General features: G+C 37.6%; 1 protein-coding gene across 2 annotated transcripts in view; it reads left to right on the plus strand.

Moving 5' to 3' along the window:
* UNC5C (unc-5 netrin receptor C) overlaps window positions 1-17777 on the plus strand; it is a 356763-nt gene that overhangs the window by 285599 nt on the left and 53387 nt on the right. For both annotated transcript variants that reach the window (XM_027061127.2, XM_027061134.2), the window contains exon 7: window positions 1767-1931. In XM_027061127.2, the coding sequence (XP_026916928.1) occupies window positions 1767-1931 (165 nt within the window). The remainder of the gene's footprint in view (window positions 1-1766; window positions 1932-17777) is intronic.

Consider the following 17777-nt stretch of genomic DNA (forward strand, 5'->3'; position numbering starts at 1 on the left):
GAGAGATTTTATTAATGTAACAAATCTTGACACTTAGCTAGGTTTAAAATTTCAATATTTACCTTGTAGTCTCTTATATTTTATCTAGATATTGACTTCCACAATTAAAAATGCACTGAGTATTTTCAGTTGAGATAGAAGTGTGTGTGTGTGTGTGTGTGTGTGTGTGTGAACTTTGGGCTGGTTTAGGTCAAAGCAAATGTATTTTCTCCAAATAGCTGGGAGTTGCTTATACAGCCAACTCTGTATAATTGAAATATTGATGCTTTCATCATTTTTTTTTCTTATGGGCATGTTTATATCTCCATACGCATTATATATAATATATTTACACAGTACTTTGAATATGAAATCATCTAGATTTTCCAAACTGTGTAGGCTATTAAAATTAATGTAATTTCTATGAATATGTAAGTGTAAGATATTATGTATATTAGATGTTCAATAAATGATTTTTGGCATTGTTTTATATTGAATTCTAGATAATCATAATTACTTATGTATTTCAGGAAAACTTTTTATTTAACCACTTTTCAATATTGTTATCCTATTTAAGAATTTCTTAAGAATGAATTGTAAGTGTGACTTTAGTGAGACTTACTATGTATTTTTTCAACTTAGGATTTAAGTTGTATATTTTTTTTTAATTTTTTTTTAACGTTTATTTATTTTTGAGACAGAGAGACAGAGCATGAACAGGGGAGGGGCAGAGAGAGAGGGAGACACAGAATCCGAAACAGGCTCCAGGCTCTGAGCTGTCAGCACAGAGACTGACGCGGGGCTTGAACTCACAGACCGTGAGATCATGACCTGAGCCGAAGTCGGACGCTGAACCGACTGAGCCACCCAGGCGCCCCTAAGTTGTATATTTTTAAAAGAGATAGCTTAGTATCATTGAAATTACTGACAAGTCAGACACAAAAATTAGAAAGAAAGTTAGTCAGTTATAAATGACTGAGTCACAGCAAAAAAATTAGGAACCTGTATAAATATTATTTGTAAAATAGAAATAGAAATATATATATCATCAATAATGGAATGGAATCATCAAATAATAAGTGGAAAATAATATAGTCATTTCAGCAAAGCATTGCAGAACAGCATCAAGCTGCCTGGATGAAAAAATTAAAAAAAAAAAAGTAAGGCATGGATAGAGAATGGATAGATAGATAGATAGATAGATATGGATGGATGGATGGATGGGTTGGTCATTGGGTGGATATATAGATTTCTTCCCCATTGTACCAACCTCTTCTCCATATCCTTACACAGGTTTACTTGCACTGACCACATGACACTATGTGCAAAGAAATCTTGGGTTCAAAAAGACGTCCCCTAAGTTTCAATATAAAATCCAAAAGCTTCCCTTTTAATAGAGAAAAGGGCACCATCATGATCTACCTTTATGTACTTCCTAGTCCTCACCAGCTCCTGGTGACAACTTTGCTTTCTGTGTGTCCCTTTAAGCATTCCTTTGCTTGGTCAGTAAGGAAACAGTCACACACCCAGTAAGAAAAGTTCTCAGAACCCTGACAATGCATGTAGAGCGTGCTTACTTGCCAGCAGGTGACATGAATGCAGGACTCCTTGATGGGACATTTTCTTCAGTTTTCTGTTTTGTTGTTTTGTTTTGTTCTGTTTTGTTTCGTTTTATATACTTGAGTTCTACTCCCTTCTTCCCCCAAGCAGCTGCTTCTCCCTCTGACCTTATGCTGGTTTTTGTGTGTGTGTGTGTGTGTGTGTGTGTGTGTGTGTGTGTGTGACAGTGGATGGCAGGTGGACTTCATGGAGCAAGTGGTCTACTTGTGGGACCGAGTGCACACACTGGCGCAGGAGGGAGTGCACGGCACCAGCCCCCAAGAACGGAGGCAAGGACTGTGATGGCCTCGTCTTGCAATCCAAGAACTGCACTGATGGGCTGTGCATGCAGAGTAAGTCTATTTGAGCAAACAGCAGTTGGGAGGCCTGGTATTTAACCATTTGAAATTCTCGGAGGGAAATATTAGAAATTAAGAATTCTGAACAACAACAAAAACAATGCAGTAATATACCAATATAGTAGCTCTGTCTCAGAATTCAAAGAACTAATCTCCCAGGAACTTGAATGAATAATAACTGTCCGGTTAACAAATGACATACACAATATTGCTTTCTCATGAGCAAAGAGTGAGTTAGTCATTTCTATGGGGGAACTATCATTCTTTCCAGACCTGGGAGCCATTACTCAGCGTTATTAGAATGCATAAAAGGGCACCCTAAGCAACTCATAGTAGAATCACATGACTTCAAAAAAGTAAGCTATTTATTCCTAATTCATGGCCATTACTGAACCAGTGTCCATGAATGTAAAATATATCTAAAGGACAGGAAATGGTCCTGCAATTTACCAATTTACAACAAATGCTTGGTGGGAACATGTCCACAAGCCCTTGAAAATTTGAGGTTTGTGTTAATGTTCGTTCAAAGAAAATAATGTTAATAAAACAAAAATTTTAAAACCAGGTGTAGAAGATTGGCCCAGGAATATAATGGGTGCTATAGGAGAAATATCCCCCAGTTTTCATGGCTTTGTTTCTTAGATTTTCTTAATGAGTTGATAGTTTGATGTCCATACTTGCAAACTCTTACCCCTTTAATGGAGGAGCCCTTAGATGTGCAAAATTTACCATCTTACATGACCATGAAGTAAGGTATTAAGAATTGTTCTGATCTCACGCCTATGCGGCTGAATGGATCAAACAATGTGCTATCCTTGGATCTTAACTAATAGCGGCCAGATGTTGACATTTCTTATAACACATTACAAATTGCTTGCAGAATACAGGCAACCAAATATATTTGTGTAGATGTATTTGTGTTTGTCGTTTAAGAATAAAATATTTCACTTTCGCCACATTTATGAAATTGTGTTTACCTTCCAGGGTCTATACACACAAGGACCTTTAAAAAGAAACCTTACTTAAAATACAAATAAGTAATTATGTTGCTGACACAGAATAAAAATCCAACAGGCTTCTTATTTTTCTGTCCACAGTATGTCGCATCCTTTGAGGACTGGCTGCTGCTGAGTATAAAGCACAGCTTCTGGTTATGATTTGCAGACTGCTACCGTGCATCTCACCAAGTTTGTGTTAGAAATACAAGAATGAAAAGAATATAGCTGTTTTCCTAACCATTTATCCAGAGATACAGGGTTTGTTCCTCTAGGCGTGACTTTGAGTTGAGGATTAAAATAAAAACATAGCACACACCACGTCATTCTTTTTTAAATATTTTTATAATTTAATATTCTTCCTTTAGTGGTGAACAAATTGATTCGTGTGATCAAAAGGTGGCAATATTTGAACTCTCTCTCCATGTGTGTCTCTCTCTCATCTCTTTCCTTTTCTCCCTCTCTCAATTCTATATTTCCACTTTGGGTGATTTAACACCTGCTGCTTCTATTGTGCATATTTTTAAATTCCCAAAGCAACCTATTTAACCAGAAATACAATGCTTAAAGATGGAACTTGGGGCCTTTAATTGGTTACACAAAATGACACGTATGAAATTATGACATTTGTCAAATACAAACATGAAACATTCAAATTAAGACTTTCATGACATAGCATCCCTTTAGCATCTAGCTTGTTTCCTATGGCATTTATAGAACCTTTTGTTTAATGATTGGGTATTTGCCAGTAATGATGGCGGTGAAGTGATTATGTAAATCAGGAACAAGAACAAGGCTACATGAGGAGTTTTGTTGTTTTTTTTTTTTTTTGTTTTTTTGTTTTTAATTTTATCAGATCCCTTGTTAGAGTGAAACATTTGAGTGTTTGGGTTAAAATCAGATTAAAAAAAACCTGTTTATTTCCTTTTACAATTCTGATTTACTATAGTAACAGCCCCTACTAAGTCAAACTCATCTGCTCTCCTATATCTGTCTACTCTAGTGCAACAGAAAATTGCAGTCTGTACTATTGATTTCCTCAGTGATAAAAACCACAAAGATAGTGCTACACTGTGTAATTATAGTATTCTAGAGTGAAACTTACAGTTTCTACTTACCAGTAAACTGGGTGTTTCTGGCATAACATTGCACCAAAATCTTGCAAAGAAATAATACTGCTCTTGGCACTCATTTTGAAAAAGAAAGGTTTTCTAATAGTGAAAGTACCAAGCTTGCGAGAGAGACATGGTCTATAATTAAGAAATAGGATGGGGAGCCCGGATGGCTCAGTTGGTTAAGTGTCCAACTCTTGATTTTAACTCAGGTCATGATCTCCTGGTTCGTGAGATTGAGCCCCGCATGGGGCTCTGTGCTGACAGTGCAGAGCCCTGCTTGAGATTCTCTTTCTCCCTCTCTCTCTCTCTCTCTCTCTGGTCGTCCCCAGTTCGCACATGCACACTTTCTCTCTCTCTCTCTCAAAATAAATAAACTTAAAAAGAAAGAAAGAGATAGACTGGAAGTAGAAAAGATAGCCAAAAAGTTGTACTTGACAATTAAGAATTATAATTTTGCATTTATTTACTTTAGGAGAATTAGTGTCTTCAATGCATTAATAGCCTTTCAACAATATTGCAATATTATCTCAAAATAAAGCTAGTTACCACTCAACAAAGTATACAATACAACCTCTGAAATTGTATTCCTAGTTGAAGTTGTATACAGATGATTCTGATATATATGTAGACATACACAGCTAGGTGGGAGAAATTCAGAGTGCATAATAGAGATCAGTAGAATTCAGAAGCCTAGATAATATAGGGTAATTTATTTTAAAAACCAAATTGATACTTAAGAACAATGTGGCATATATACAATATATTACTCTCAATGTTTATTCAGAAATGTGTTCAAAATAGTCATATTCAGTCACATTTCTTCCTTAATCATCTCCATCAATACAAGTACCTTTGACTCAAAATATGTAGAAATATTAGGTAAAATATTAAAACTTAAAGGACATACATATACACACATATGGAGTGTCTGTATATGTGTGTGAGAGAGAATGAGTCAAGTTCAAAAGAAAGAGAAATCCTCAAAATAAAGTAGGAACTCAAAATGAGAGGGGTAACTGCATGAGTGGATACCAGAATAATCCAGAAGGACATTGGACAGGGGTGTGGATCCTAAGGATTGGGAGCTAGAGTCTTAGCTTTGGCACAGAGGCAGAGGCCCTGGGTTTGCAAAAGCCAGAGGCCAAGAGTTGAAAGCTAGAGCCCTAAATAAAGCTGGGTCGCATAAATGACTGCTCCCACCATGAAAAATAACTAGATTTTTTTTTACCCACCAGCCCAGGGAAGCCACAGGAAAATTCATGGCAGAGAAAATAAAAATTAAGACTTCACGTAAATTAAACCCATGGTACAACCACAATCCTACACCCAGATCTGCCACGGAATCTAAGATACAATAGTACTAAAGGACTAAAAAACAAAAGATAAGTAATTAACATAATTGGTGAAATTTCTAGGGTACCAGCAGAAGCAAACAACAAGCCATTCTGTTGAGTTTTTCCCACAACCCAAGTGCATTGGTCTATGACAAAAGTATCCCAAGCCTGAAAATGAGATTACAATACACAGTTTCACAGCACCCAAGGGAACAGTCTGCTGCAAGAGAGAGCATGCATCAGAATTAAGTGAGTTAGTGTTCTCATAACATGGACACAGAGCAATCTGAATGAGATTATGAAGTAAATAAAAGGAAAAACACAAACTGTATTTTTAAAAGGAATATAAGCACAAATGCAAGAATAGAATATGTAAAAAAGGGTAAACAGATTAGGGGGAAAATCAAAGGGAATGCCTAGAAAGGTAAACATAATTGAAAGTTAAAACTCAGGGGGAGGTTAAAAATCGGATCAGAGGCAACTTTAGATAAAGCTGAAGGGAAAATTAGTAAACTGGAATGAAGAGCTTATGAAACATCTCAGAATACAGGGAAGATAAAGTAAGTGATTTTATAAAAGGGAAGTAAAAACACATGTAAAATAGAATGAGAAAATCCAAATTGCTGAAGAAAACAAAATTAAAAAGCTTTTCAGACAATCAAGACAGAGAAGGCTTACTACTCACAAACTCTCACTGAGTAGACTACTAAAAATATTATAAAACAGAAATTGATTTTTCAAAAACAAGAGATAGACCAATTAAGGGGCAGAAAATAAAATGAAAATAAGAAACTAAGTTATAGACAACATTAACACAGCATATGGGAAAGTGTGATCAAAGTTAAATGTTTCTAATTTCCATATAGTTAGATTCAAGTTTACCAGTTAAAATATTAATACTGACAGATAAAAGGTGAATTCGTAAATTCAAAATAAGATTTTTAAGGGCAGGAAATGAACAAGAAAAAAGAAAAAATACGGTAAATGAAAACAATAATTAAGATGGTATCAGGGCGCCTGGGTGGCTCAGTTGGTTAAGCGTCCAACTTTGGCTCAGGTCATGATCTCGCGGTTCTGTGAGTTCCAACCCCACATCGGGCTCTGTGCTGACAGCTCGGGGCCTGTAGCCTGCTTATGATTCTGTGTCTCCCTCCCCTCAGCTCCTCCCCTGCTCACACTCTGTCTCTCTCTCAAAAATAAATAAAGATTTTTTTAAAAAATTTAAAAAGAGACGGTATATACCAAGGATCATCATATATCAAGGGTAGTAATGTAAATGAATTAAATTTACCTGTTAAGGAGGCATCTGGCTGGCTTAGTTGGTTAAGCGTCCAACTTTGGCTCAGGTCATGATCTTGTGGTTTGTGACTTTGAGCCCTGCCTTGGGCTCTGTGCTGACAGCTCAGAGCCTGGAGCCTGCTTCGGATTCTGTGTCTCTTTCTCTGGCCCTCCCCCACTTGCACTCTCTCTCTCTCTCTCTCAAAAATAAATAAATAAACAAACAAACGAACATTAAAACAAAGTAAAAAAAATTTACTTGTTAATGGAAGTTCAAAATTGTAGTAGAAAATCTGGTTTTATACTGGATTATACTTAATTTCATAAAGATATGAAAGATAATAAGTAGAACTTAGATATAGTTCAAACTTTATTTTAAAATGTTCAGTTAGGGGCGCCTGGACGGCTCAGTCAGTTAACATCCCACTCTTGGTTTCAGCTCAGATCATGGTCTCAAAGTTCGTGGGTTCGAGGCCCGCATCAATTCCTCCTGGTGTGGAGCCTGCTTGGGATTCTCTGTCTTCTCTCTCTGCACCTACCCTGCTTGCCCTCTCTCTCTTTCTCTCTGAAAATAAATCAACATTAAAAATATATAGATAAATAGAATGTTCAGTCAATAGCTTTGACTATTTAATTGGGCTATTGTTGATTCACTTCCATCTCCCATTATTCCTAAATAATACATATCAGAGATTGGTTTTACTCATAGTTTTAATTTAGGTTTTTGTTTTTCTTAGACTCTATAGTTTTTAGAATGTTTAATTTTCTATTGAATAATTAATCACAAGTTTTCTAAATTGTTTCTCACATTCCTAGTTTTGTGTTTAAGACACTTTAGAAAATACATGTTTCCCCAATGCCAAACGAAATTTTTAATCAAAGTCTTTGAGGTTTCTTATAAGATTATTGAGTATTTTAAAGGTGCAACAATGCTAAATGTTAACAAATGTGTGAAGTGGAGTCTCTTGTATTTTGTTAAATGGGAATATAAATTCTTATAAGTATTTGGGGAAGCCACTTGACAATATGGGTTAAGAGCTGTTTATACCCTAGGGGGGCCTGGGTGGCTCAGTCAGTTAAGCATCGGACTTCAGGCTCAGGTCATAATTTCTCACATTTCTGTGGGTTCGAGCCCTGCATCAGGCTCTGTGCTGACAGCTCAGAGCCTGGAGCCTGCTTCAGATTCCATGTTTCCCTCTCTCTCTTCTCCTCTCCTGTTCAGGCTCTGTCTCTCTCTCTCTCAAAAATAAAATAAGGGTGCCTGGGTGGCTCAGTGGTTGAGTGTCCGACTTTGGCTCAGGTCATGATCTCACAGTCCGTGAGTTCGAGCCCCACGTTGGGCTCTGGGCTGACAGCTCAGAGCCTGGAGTCTGCTTCTGATTCTGTGTCTCCCTCTCTCTCTGCCCCTCCCCCACTCATGATCTGTCTCTCTCACTCTCAAAAGAGAATAAATGTTAAACAAAAAAAAATTTTTTAATAAAATAAAATAATAAAATAAATATTAAAAAAAATTTTAAATTGTTTATACCCTTTGTTCCAGTAATCCTACTTTAATGAATAAATTTTAAGCAATTAATATGAAAACCTAAGAAGATATACGCCAAATATATCAAATATATTACAAATTCCTTGTAATTTATTGTAAAAAAAAAAAATGCAAAACCTGAAAATCCAGTATTAGAGCACTTACATAACATGGAATATCATACAGCCACTAAAATGTTCATGATGGCTTAACATGGAAAAGCAGAATATGGATTTATACATGCATGTGGTCATGACTATGTAAAAGTTAGCTCAGGAAAAAGATGAATACAATGTATGCATTTATATTTAGCCAGTGAGATTACAGGTAATTTTTTTCTCTTTCAATATGCTTTTTACTCACCATTTGCTTTATACTTGGCTTTTCATTATGTTTATAATTATAAATTACTTAAAAAAAAAAAGAGGTGTTGAGGATTGGTTAGACCAACTGCATGATCCTGGAAGCAGGAATCTTGGGATTTGAGATGTAGCAATATCACTGACTTGTCCTGGAAAATTGGTCCCCTTGCTTCAAATTAGATTCAATTCAAATTTGATTACCAAAATAGTATTTGCATAAAACACTCACATAAAACCCTAGTTGTATAAAACCCTGGGTGGCAAGAATTACTTATAGCCAGTAAATCAATTGCATAAATAAAAGGATTTCAAAGACATGGGGATTTGGAACTGAATTATAGTTTTGCATTATTTCCCAGTTGCCTATTATGTACATATCACTCTGTCCTTGCAAGCACACTTATTCTTAAACTGTTTGATGAATTGGATTCATTATGTGATGCTGTGTAATTTCATTTGTGAAACAAGGTCATGGTCTTTAAGCAATTTCAGAAGCCCCACTCAATTTTTTAGGCCATCCATACACATTAGTTGATACTGAAGTGTAACGTATATCATGTATATGTTACACTGGTTATACATTCATTGGGATGAAAAAGTAGTTCCTATCCTGGAGACCCTACATTCAAATTAAGAACTTCCAAAAATTGTGTTACTTCACTGGAATAAATTATTAAGGAAGACATCAGAATCAATTATTCCAGAAAGAAGTTGGACCTTTTTGGCTTATAAGCACATTGTTCATTAAAAATAGATAAAAATTTTTAAAAAAAAGAAAAACTGGAGACCTTAGGTATGCTAAATGGTAATGGATCATATCAAACAAGAAAGGGTAGACTTGGTGTGTTTTTCACCATTGAAAAAAACTAAACACACATGCTCCATATGAGAAATTTAACAGATTACACTGATTTTACTTAGTAATGGTATAGAATACTGTATGTTATTCATAAGGCAGTATTGGAAGGTCCGTTGTGCTGTCTGCAAATATAGGTTTCTTTATACCATTTCTAAAATTATATAAAAGCAGCCCCTGGTTCTGCAATACATTTTTGAAATGGGATTCATATAAAATGGTTTCAGACACAGAAAGAGAGACAGAGACAGAGAGATTGAGAGAACACTGGACAAAGAGAAAGAAAAAGAAATACAGAAGAAGAAAAAAGCACTTGAAAATCTCCAAAAATGATAAGCCAATGACAATATTTACCTTTTAAGTTGAAATACAATTACTCTTAACTTTTATAATCTCTATAATAAATTTGTAGTAAGATCTACATTGTCATGGTTGGCATATAATGCTTTAATCCATGCTTACCTCTTCCTTTAGAAAACAGCACTCCAGGGGCACCTGGGTGGCTCAGTCGGCTGAGCCTCTGACTTCTCTCAGATCATGAACTCATGGTTCGTGGGTTAGAGCCCCACATCAGGCTCTGTGCTGACAGCCCAGAGCCTAGAGAGCCTGCTTTTACATTCTGTGTCTCCCTCTCTTTCTTTGCCCCTCCCACAATTATTCACTCTCTCTCTCTCAAAAATACATAAATAAACATTTTAGAAAAGAAAAGAAAACAGCAATCCAAAACTATATATGCAGCTTGGTCCAGAAGTAGTGTTTTATATATCTATATTTATGAACATACTCCGATAATTACATGACAGGAGCTATGGACTTTAGTTTTTAATCCATATGAAGCTTGGAGTCCCACATCGGATGTGTAACAGTTCAAATCTGAATTTAGAATTACTTCTTCTTTCTGACGAGAGCTTATGGCACAGTAGACAAATTTAAAATAGCAATTTACAAATAAGAACTGCCTAGAATTGTGTCTGCATCAGTGAACTCCCTGACTTTGGGAAATTAAAATGTTATGCAGTCTGCAAATTTAGCACTTTCTACTCATTAAAAAATTTGCATGTAACACAGCTCTTCCATTAGTTCTCACATACAGACAAAGTGGCAGAACTCTGTTAATTGTGGTGTGGACACACTGCATACCAGGACCTCCAGAATCCTAGGTGCATTTATTGTGGGGAAATAATTTACCTTACAAATAGTCTCTTTTTGACTTTAGAATGATGTGTTTATAACCGCCACGGCAGGCATTTGAGAAGGTGCTAGTCAGTTTTCAGTGAGATTCTTGTCAACACAGCAATTTGATAGGAAAGCATAATGTGAGTGTCAGACAGTGAGTGCTTTTATCTACAGTTTGGAAGCGGTTGATGTCATAGCTGTGCTTGTATAATCCTTGATACGCGTGGCGTCCCAGCTGGCAAATAAATATTCTGTACGTGGACTAGCTGCCCAGCACAGTGCTCTGCAGTCTCCGGTGTCATGAGTGCGGTTTGCTTTAGTGTTTTTCCTTTCTGGTAAAACATTTTCCTGTTTTTGAAAGCAGGGATGTGGTTAGAAAGTTCAGCCCACAGAAACCTGCTGAATACCTGTAGGGACCCAAACAAATCAGTGGAAGAGGACAAGTGCAAGGTCTTCAGCTTCTAGGATGGAAAGGAAACTCCAAAGGAATCAAGAAGGGTGCCACGTTTCACGACCACAGCAAAGTGTAGATTCCTTCAAGGTCACGAAGGTCCAGAGCCAGGGCTTTTGCTTACGTTTTCCTTTTGCCTAAAAATCCAGCAGATAGAGTGATGTATACTACAGATCAGCCTCTTTGCTTCAGGACTCTTCCTCGTTTTACTTTTTCTGTCAGATGTGTCTCCCCTACCATAGATTACAGACAGCATCATCGCCTTTGAATTTGATAATTTATTCTTCTTCAGAAGCATTGATGAGCATAGGGTCTATTGCGTTAAAAACACTTAGGCAGCTGATCTGTGGGTTTGATTTTACTCAACTGCTGGGTGAAATTTCAGACGTTTCTTCTTCAACTACTGTGAGTCATGAGATAAGGCTTTTACATCCTGAGATGTTAATTCCCTGCTGTTCAATTTCAGGAGGGCGTGGTTGTTACCATAGGAACAGGACTGCAGATGAGTTTCTTGAGGCACTGTCCTGTAAGTCTGAGGGAGGGAATTACCATGGCAATTTAGATAACTGACATCAGTGATAAGCAAATGTTCTTTTCAATTTTTGTTGTCATGTCCTAGGATTTATGTATTCATTTATTTGGAGTTCCTTAAGCCCCTGTCAATAAATAAACCCTCAGAAGAGTGGTAAATTATAATAAATGACCATGAGTGTCTTTGACAGACCTGACCTCTGACATCATTAGTGCAGTCCTGATGGGCTTGCTAGATAAGAACCAACCTAAAAGGGAAAAAAAACAAAATCTGGACATGTTTGTTTTGAATGGCCCTTGAGGTTTTTAATATGAACATTCGCATCAGAAGAAATGTGAGAAAAATCACATATCTTGGCTGTGTGTAAAGCCACTGGCAAAAATAAAGACCAAGCAGCCAGGTCAAGGAGAGGGAAGAACCCATGGGGAAAAAAGATTTTTCCAATGCTAGGATCGTAAAACTGAGGACAGACCTTATGAAATGGTTTGGTATACTTCAGATACATAAATATGCTAAAACTAACCGGAAACTTGATGATTTAAAAACATGTACTTTTATAGAGCACACTTAATGATATTATAAACTACAATTGAGTTGTATCATATTTATAACTTTCATAATAGCCCCCCTGTAAGATATTAATTAATCCTCCATTCTAGTTAATCCTGGTGGTGTCATAAAATCTATTTACATGCATTAAGGTCATAGAAGCAGCTCCATACTGAAATATATTGAAAAAATCTTGAGGGCAAGCAGGAACACATTACAAAACTCCATCTATCGCCTTTTTGGCTAGAGATTTGATAGCAAATCTGAAGACAGAGTTTTAATTCCCAGACATTTACATCTAGGCTTTCCTTTTAGAGTGTCCCTTAAATCCGGCTCAGGGGTTCTCAAACTTTGGAAGGCATAAAAATGACTGAACCATTAAAAAAATTACTGCATCATATATATTTTAACTTCAAGAAATTTCAGAGTTAATTTTAATTTTATTCACTTTCCATCTAATGTACTGACTTTAAGCCCTGGCATAAGTTGCTTCTGATTCCAAGCTACTGGATCTGCTGACCAACCTAAAGCAAAATGACTTGTTTCAATTTAATTAAACTTAACATAAAAATATTTTAAAAATAACAATAACCTTACAAATAATAAAAACCTTACAATAATAACCTTACAAATAATAACCTTACAAATAACCTTACAAACCTTTGCTAATCCTCTAATAAGAACTCTATTTTGCAACAGAAGAAATAGAGGCATAGAATTGAATTTTTTTCACGTGGGCTCTTGGATGCTGGAAGCAAGTGGCTGTCAGCTTTTGTTGTTTTAAAACATGATTTTCTTCTGATGTGTAGTGTCCCTGCAATTATTGGTGTTTATTCCTTTTTCTTGTTGGCATCTTTTTGCAGGGAATGATGTTTCTTCTTTAAATATTTACTTATTGTAACCTTTTGTGCCAAATACAACGTGATTATCATACATTAACAGCTCCATCATTCTAGCATGGTTCTCCAACTACATCAGAGTCGAAACTCCCAAGTTCAGCGTGCCTCTTAGCTTGCCCCACTCTTGAAACAAAAGGTGTAGCCTGGAAGTTGCTTCATTTAGGCATGAAAATCTTATTTTAGCCTTTCTCATGAATATCAATGATAATGTTTCCAATGAAGAGGTGTTTTAGAGTTTAAATAATTAGCATTACCTCATTCAACCACTGAATTGCAAATTAATCCATGAACATATCAAGCCCTTTTCTATTACATCCTTGTCTCTTGTCATTTGAATTTACTAATTAATACCTGGACAGTACTTACATAGACTGTTGAGGCTATTGCCGGAGAACTGGGATCTGCCCCTTGCTTTTCTGGTTCACCAGACTTGTGATGTTAGGCAAGTCCCTTCACCACTTGATGCTCTGGCTCCTTAGTATGCAGATAGAGAGGGGTTAGGATAGGAAATTCTAATCAATGATCTGTTTTAACTCCTGGGAGTTAGAAAGGGCATAGACTTGGGGTGCCTGGGTGGCTCAGTCAGTTGAGCGTCCAACTTAGGCTCAGGTCATGATCTCACGGTTTGTGGGTTCGAGCCCCGCGTCGGGCTCTGTGCTGTAGGCTCAGAGCCTGGAGCCTGCTTCAACTCTGTGTCTCCCTCTCTCTCTGCCCCTTCCCCGCTCATGATCTGTCTCTCTCTGTCTCTCAAAAATGAATAAACGTTAAAAAAAATTTAAAAAAAAAAGGGCATAGACTTGATTTTGATGAATTTAAATCTGTCCAGTGATGCTCAGAGGTCCTGACATTTCTCACATCAGCATATTTGCTTGATAATTTTTCTCTTAGGATACTACTTATAAAAACAGTTTATATTATCTTTCTTAAAAAAAACTAATCATAAATTCATCATCATTTTGGCTCTTGTCTATTATCTCGATCACATGAAAAGAAAATTTTTTAAAAGACTAGAAAAATCAAAGCTGTTGCTGTTTATTTGAGAAATGAAGATTTATGTATAGTTTCTGGCTTTGTTTTTGAAATTTCCCAAATATAAACACACCAAATAGGCTATGTTCAGACATATTATTACATGATTATGAGCCATGTACTTAAGGATAAGTACTTGATGTTACTTCCTACAGTATAAAACCAAGGAAAGTTCACTTCCTTTTTTAAGATACTTGGGCATGGGTTCTCATCTTTTATAATAGTTGGACATCAGCTGAAAAATATGGGCAACCCCACCTCTAGTCTAGAGGATGAGCTTGTGAGAATTAGAAAAAGTCACTCCTTCCCCAAGTCACTTTACCACCATCAGCTGGAAAACCATTATATTAACAATCCATATCTACAGCCCACACAGCTATGAATGGAGCCACGGAGAGTCTTACAATGCATAACTTGCACACTGTCCACATAATTGATGACTGAGTGGAAGCCAAATTTTAATCTCAACACTTCTGCTTACTTTAAAATATCACTTCTCACCTTTGGGACTCAGTTTCCTAATCTGAAAAAGGTTGGACTGGATAACCCCTAAAATGGTGTCTTGAGCAGTTACAAGATGTTTACTAGCATATGGAGCATTTCACTAACTCTTCAAGACATCTAACTATTGGGACGCTTGGGTGGCTCAGACGGTTAAGCGTCCTGACTTCGGCTTAGGTCATGATCTCACAGCTTGTGGGTTCGAGCTTTGCATCGGGCTCTGTGCTGACAGCCCAGAGCCTGGAGCCTGCTTCGGATTCTGTGTCTCCTTTCTCTCTGCCCCTCCCCATTCACGCTCTCTCTCTCTCTAACAAAAACAAATAAAAATTTAAAAAATAAAAAAAAAAAGGCATCCTACTCTTGCTTCGGTTTTCAAACTGTTTCCAACTTGCTTCAAGTTTCAGAATTCACTTAAAGTTTCTCTCCACAATCAGACTTCTTCTAATCTCTTTTCTCCCAGATCAGGAAAATCTCTCCATTGAACGATATATGTTCTTTAAAATTACGTTTAACAAAAAGAAGGTCGTAGATCACGAGCATCTCCCATGGCAGAAGCACTGCTGTGGGGGTGGCTTCCCCTAGGTGCAGTTACTCGGGCTCCCACAACCAGTGGGGCAAGTCCTGCATCCTCCCCTGAGCCCGGGGCCTCTGCTCCATCTTTCAGTCCAAGACAGAAGGTTTTGGAAGTTGTTACTGATGGAGGTGAGTTTTGTTCCAGACAGTTCTTCTTTAGGCTGTTCCTCCCATTGCAGGACATTCGGTATCCTTGGCCCTTACTCACTAAATACCATAAACAACACCCTAATCATTATGACAACCAAAACATCCCAGCCCTGCCCCATTTCCAAACACCGCCCTCCCCCCCACTTTAGAAGTGGCACCACCTCTGGTTGAGAAATTGTTTTAGCATCAAGTTGCACTCTGGCCCTGGAAATTTGCCTCTGAAACATGCCACTGCATGGATGCCAGAAGCCACAAAGGCCATAAACCTCTTTCATAGGAGAGCATGAAAGACTATACAGTACTTAAAAAAGTGCATTGCTTATGGTTTCTCACAAAAACTGGGCTCTTTGTCTCTGGAATAACTAGGGAACCTGCAATTCAAACACATTCGCTAACATCACTCATTAAATAATGGGCTGAGCTGACTCTACATATAGAATCCCTTTAAGAACCTAGAGTCTTGGGGCGCCTGGGTGGCTCAGTCAGTTAAGCATCCAACTTTGGCTCAGGTCATGATCTCACAGTTCGTGGGTTCGAGCCCCATGTCGGACTCTGTGCTGACAGCTCAGAGCCTGGACCCTGCTTCAGATTCTGTGTCTCCCTCTCTCTGCCCCTCCCCCATTTGTGCGTGCGTGTGTGTATGTGCTTACTTGCTCTCTGTCTCCTGCTCTCTCAAAAATAAATAAAAAATTTTTAAAAATCTTTCTTAAAAAAAGAACCTAGAGTCTTAGTGTTCCTACAGTGTACATCCTAATGACATTGATAGAGCTGTCATTTATCAATTGCTTGCAGTGTTATCAGCCCTTTACAAGTCTCATTTCTCCTTTCCACAGTTCTGTGGGAGTAAGGATCCGTGTCCTCTTCCATGGATTAGAACACTGATACGTAGAGAAGTGAAACAGTTTGACCAAGCTCTCACAGCTAAGGAAACGGCAGAGCGAGGATGTAATCTGAAGTCCATGAGAATGAAAAGCTCCATTTCACTGCCTTGGCCAGCAACTCCGGTGCCTTTTCCGATGGCCTTACTTTCAAGTAATAGGAAAGTTAACTGAAATCCCTAACTTATGAACCAGGCTGTTGATTGGGACACGAAAAACAATTATTTTGCACTGTGTTCTGCCAGAGATGTTATTTTTCATTATTGCTAGGACCGCTCTCAGCAGGGTCACCTCATTAGCCGAGGAAAATGTCCCCTGTTGCTCCGTGAGAGACGGATCAGATGGAGAAGCATAAAAACAAACTCTAGAAAGTGATTCTGTGTTCCCCTCGTTTAGGGGATGGAACAGTAATCCCCTTCTTTTCTGATTTCCAGCCTCCTAAGTGATGTTTTAGTTCTGTAGCTGCAGAAGTGTTCTGAAAAGGATGGAAAAACTTTTATAGAGTTGCCTTCCAAAAACTCTTTATCAGTGTTTCCATAACAGAGTAAATTGGGGTGTTGAACCATTAGTGAGTATACTTAATACTCTGGTCTGTTTTAAATTTCCCCATGTAGGAAAATAACAGTTTGGCTAGATTGGCCCTAAATGGCTATGAGGAATAACTAGTAGTGAGACTTCCATTTTTTTTTTTTAATTTCTATTTTATTTTGGAACAACCTCCAAGCAAACACTTTATCAACTACATTGATACACCTATTGATAGACATCTCCCAAGCCACGTGTCATAGAAATCATCCATAAAGCCCTGTCACTTTGCTCCCTTTGCTCTCCATTACCTATAGGAAAATCAAAACAATCTTTTCAAAATTACATTCGATCATGGGATTTGTATTTCATTTAGGATAAAATCAAAATGCCTCATCCTGGCCCACCAGGCCTACAGGACCTGGCTACCCCTCACCCCTCTGAGCCTGCCTCCTCCCTTTTCCTTTCAATCGCTTCCCTCCACCCACTCCATTTTTTTAATGTTTACTTATTTTATTTTGAGAGAGAGAGGAACAGAGAGAGAGGGAGAGAGAGGATCCCAAGCAGGCTGTGCACTGTCAGCACAGATCCCAACATGGGACTCGATCCCACAAACTGTGAGAACATGACCTGAACTGAAATCAAGAATCTGATGGTCAACTGACTGAGCCACCCAGGCACCCCTCCATTTTTATGTCAGGACTTCTGCATTCACGGCTGTTCTTTGAGGAGCATCAGTCCCTCATGATTTCAACTTGGCTGATTCTTTCTCATGTTCAAGTTTCAGCTCAAATCCCATTTCAACAAAAAATTGCTCCCTGAAATCCTAAGGTGGTCATCCCTTTATCTCCAATCACATGACATTCTTTTTTTCTATCTCTTAAAATAAATTTTCCAGCATTTGAGTTGATCTTATTTATTATTTTTACTTATTTTCTGTTAAACTAGAACACAAGCAGGGACATTTCCCATTTTTGTTTGTCCTTGTACCCCGTGCCTAGAATAGAACCCAGTATACAATAGGCTTCAAGAGTATTTGTTAGGTGAATGAATGAATGAATGAGTTCCAATTCTGTGCCTAGAATGAAATATAGTCCCAGATGAATGCCATA

Source organism: Acinonyx jubatus, chromosome B1 (genome assembly GCF_027475565.1).
Source record: "Acinonyx jubatus isolate Ajub_Pintada_27869175 chromosome B1, VMU_Ajub_asm_v1.0, whole genome shotgun sequence".
Taxonomy (NCBI): domain Eukaryota; kingdom Metazoa; phylum Chordata; class Mammalia; order Carnivora; family Felidae; genus Acinonyx; species Acinonyx jubatus.